The following is a 4095-nucleotide window of genomic DNA, read 5'->3' as shown; positions in this document are numbered from 1 at the left end:
TTTCAGGTTTGATGACGGAGAAAGGGGGAGTAAGCCTGCACTTTCTTCCCAGAACGAACAATGTATTTTTTTTATGTTTTTTTCTCTTCTTCCAATTCTGTCTTTTAAGGCTTTCAGGTTTGATGACGTAGAAAGGGGGAGTAAGCCTGCACTTTCTTCCCAGAACGAACAATGTATATTTTTTTCTCTTCTTCCAATTCTGTCTTTTAAGGTCAGGTCTTCCAATTCTGTCTTTTAACGCAGACGAGAGATAGGGTTCGCCACCATCTGCTTGAGCACCAGCGTCCAGAGCAGTCAGGCTTTACACCAAAGAGGTCAACGATTGACCGTATCCTTGCACTTCGTGTCCTCACCGAACGCAGACGAGAGTTTCGGCAGGGGCTGCTTGCAGCCTATGTTGATCTCTGTAAAGCGTTCGATTCAGTGAATCGGGATGTCCTCTGGAGGATTCTTGGTCTTCGTGGGGTGCCACCAAAACTGATCAATCTGATGTCTGAACTCTACTCTGGTACTGAGAGTGCTGTGAAGTGTGGTGGTACCATCTCTGACTTATTTCCAGTTGTTACTGGAGTTCGTCAGGGGTGTGTACTTGCCCCCACACTTTTCAGCACTTGTATGGACTGGATTTTTGGGAGGATGTCGGAGAGATCAAGTTGCGGTGCATCGTTTGGCAATGTCAAGATCTCGGACCTTGATTTTGCAGATGATGCAGTCATCTTTGCGGAGACTTTAGACATCCTCTTGGGGGCCCTCGAGGTGCTGAATGAGGAGTCGGAGCCGTTGGGATTACGGATTTCTTGGGTCAAAACAAAGATCCAGGCTTTCGGTGACATCTTGGATGCTGCTGTCCTGTCTGTGTCTGTTTGTGGTGAGGATGTTGAGGTCGTGGATAGATTCACTTACCTTGGCAGTGATATTCATGTCTCCGCAGGTTGTGAGCCGGAGGTCAATAGACGTCTGGGTCGGGCCTGGGGAGTCATGGATTCACTGGATCATGGGGTGTGGCGTTGCCGGTACCTGTGCGGGAGGACGAAAGTCCGAGTCTTCAGGTCCTTGGTACTTCCAGTCTTGCTCTATGGGTGCGAGACTTGGACTTTGACCAAGGATCTGAGACGGAGACTTAATTCCTTTGGTACCAGGTCTCTTCGGAGAATCCTTGGCTATCGCTGGTCGGATTTTGTGTCCAACGAGCGGTTGCTGAGAGAGACTCGGATGAGATTTGTTACCTGCATAGTCCGTGAGCGTCAGCTGCGGCTGTATGGACATGTGGCTCGTTTTCCTGACGCTGATCCTGCTCACCAGATTCTCTCAGCGAGGGAGTCTCATGAGTGGAGGAGGCCAGTGGGCCGACCACGTGCCTCATGGTTGCAGCAGGTTGACCATCATCTCAAGGAGATGGGGATGGGCCTGGCATCTGCCTGGGGGATGGCCAGACGGAGGCCCCTGGAGTACCGGCGGAAAGTGGACGCAGCGACGCGCTGTTCTGGCACATGCTCCCATACCTGACCTGACCTGTCTTTTAAAGCTTTCAGGTTTGATGACGTAGAAAGGGGGAGTAAGCCTGCACTTTCTTCCCAGAACGAACAATGTATTTTTTTTTATGTTTTTTTCTCTTCTTCCAATTCTGTCTTTTAAGGCTTTCAGGTTTGATGACGTAGAAAGGGGGAGTAAGCCTGCACTTTCTTCCCAGAACGAACAATGTATATTTTTTTCTCTTCTTCCAATTCTGTCTTTTAAAGCTTTCAGGTTTGATGACGTAGAAAGGGGGAGTAAGCCTGCACTTTCTTCCCAGAACGAACAATGTATATATTTTTCTCTTCTTCCAATTCTGTCTTTTAAAGCTTTCAGGTTTGATGACGTAGAAAGAGGTAGTAAGAATTTTCTTGACAGGTTTAGATCCCAAAGAGTGGTAGCATTTCAAGTCTTCAAAATAAACCCAACTTTCCAAGTCTCCAAGGTATAACCACATTCCTGTTGAGTTTCCAAGATATGTATCACATTGTGAGTTATCAAGCCAGAACCCACATTTCAAGTCTCCAAAAATATAACCATCTATCCAAGACTCCAAGGTAGAATCACAATTTCCAGAAATATAGTGGGTTTCAGTGATAGATCTCACATAGTATAACTGTGGATCATCAAGGAAATCTCCATTTTTCCAATTTTTATGGGTTTCAGTGATAGATCTCACATAGTATAACTGTGGATCATCAAGGAAATCTCCATTTTTCCAATTTTGATGGGTTTCGGTGATAGATCTCACATAGTATAACTGTGGATCATCAAGGAAATCTCCATTTTTCCAATTTTTATGGGTTTCAGTGATAGATCTCACATAGTATAACTGTGGATCATCAAGGAAAACTCCATTTTTCAAAATGTCTGAAAATTGTGAGTCTCCAAGGTAAAACTTGTATTCTGGCTCATCAAGGTATAACTTGTTCAGGGGGTATTGTCTTGATAACTCACAATGAGTACTATTGTTGCAAAACTCTTTTTCAGGACTTTGCTGGTCTCCAAGGTATAACTCTTTGGTTGGATCATCAAGGACGAACTCGTTCTGTGGGTCTTGGTCGCTCATAAGGTCTTCAACCAAGTCAACAATTTCGCTCCAAGTTGTAGCAAAAGCAGTATTTTCATTTTGTATTTCAGATACAATTTCCTGTGAGAGAAAATAATAATGTATTAATTAAGTTATTTAATTATTAAATGAGTATGCTTCAATCAAAGTTTGAAAATAGGAAAATAAAAATCTTACCTCAATGGATAAGAGGTTTGAATCCAGTTCATCAACTTGAAGGTTTAGTTCCATACAAGTCAGAGTTCCAAGGAACCCCAAAGTCATCCCACTCAAGGTCTTGGTCGCTCATAAGGTCTTCAACCAAGCCAACAATTTCGCCCCAAGTTGTAGCAAAAGCAGTATTTTCATTTTGTATTTCAGATACAATTTCCTGTGAGAGAAAATAATAATGTATTAATTAAGTTATTTAATTATTAAACGAGTCGATGTTTAAAAGGAACTAAAAATATGAAAATAAAAATCTTACCTCAACAGATAAGAGGTTTGAATCCAGTTCATCAACTTGAAGGTTTAGTTCCATACAAGTCTGAGAGTTCCAGGCAAGCACACAGCACACCATTGCCAGCAAAAAAATGTTTAAAATGGAGCCTGGGCATGAGGCTTTTATAGGGAAAGACTGTTGGGTGTGGTTTCCTGTGGAAATTCCCTGGTGGAATTTCATAACATGCTGGAAACCATTTCATAACATGGAAACCATAGAAACTGAAACATGCTGGAATTTTCTAGTGATTTCTTTGTGAGTCAGAGATGAACTGGAAATGATGTAAGAGTAGGTGGGCGGGGCTTAGAAAAAGTGGGCGTGGCTTAGGAAAAAAATACCGCATGAAAAGTGGGCGGAGCTTAGCAAAGTGGGCGGGGCTTAGAAAAAGTGGGCGTGGTTTAGAAAAACCTCACAAAAAGTGGGCGGAGCTTAGCAAAAGTGGGCGGGGCTTAAGAAAAGTGGGCGGGGCTTATTGAATACATTGTGGAAAGTGGGCGGGGCTTAGCAAAAGTGGGCGGGGCTTAAAGAAAAGTGGGCGGTGCTTAAAGAAAAGTGGGCGTGGCTTATTGAATACCTTGTGGAAAGTGGGCGGGGCTTGGCAAAAGTGGGCGGGGCTTAAAGAAAAGTGGGCGGGGCTTAACAAAAAAATAACCTGTGGCTCAGGAGGTGGTCAAACAAGAGCATTAAGAGAAGTTTATCATTTCGTAATGGCACAAAAGGGGTATCTTAAAAAATATAAAGATTCAAATGTTTTGTTTTTCAATATTTTAGATGGGGATTATTGTGCAAAGAAAATTAAACTATTGAAGGAATTTGAGAATGAACAAATCTTTATAGGTTCAATGAGTGAGCTGTTCAACCCCCAGGTGTTCAATTCAATGAGGTTCAACCTCCAGGTGAAAAGGGGAGACAAATAAATATACCTTGGGATAAAAAGGGGGTTTATTTTTAGGGAAAAAAAATAGGAATCGCTGAAAATCCCCCATTCATTTACATAGGGAAAAGTGAGCCAGAATCAGTATATTCACCCGAC

The 4095-nt window shown here is 42.9% G+C and overlaps 1 protein-coding gene across 1 annotated transcript; it reads right to left on the bottom strand.

Annotated features, from left to right (window-relative positions):
• Positions 1-1528: 1528 nt before the first annotated feature.
• On the bottom strand, positions 1529-3407 carry LOC147007255 (uncharacterized). Its single transcript, XM_085867477.1, has 2 exons — positions 2759-3407; positions 1529-2662 (listed from the first exon to the last, which is right to left on the bottom strand). The coding sequence occupies exons 1-2, from the start codon at positions 2843-2845 to the stop codon at positions 1529-1531; spliced, it is 1221 nt and encodes a 406-aa protein (XP_085723603.1). The 5' UTR covers positions 2846-3407.
• Positions 3408-4095: the final 688 nt, after the last annotated feature.

This window comes from Eptatretus burgeri, unplaced genomic scaffold (genome assembly GCF_056783735.1).
Source record: "Eptatretus burgeri isolate ZD-2024b unplaced genomic scaffold, Ebu_testis_v1 Ebu_testis_scaffold_363, whole genome shotgun sequence".
Taxonomy (NCBI): Eukaryota; Metazoa; Chordata; class Myxini; order Myxiniformes; family Myxinidae; genus Eptatretus; species Eptatretus burgeri.
Note: the sequence above shows the minus strand (reverse complement) of the source record. Positions and strands in the feature narration are given on the sequence as shown.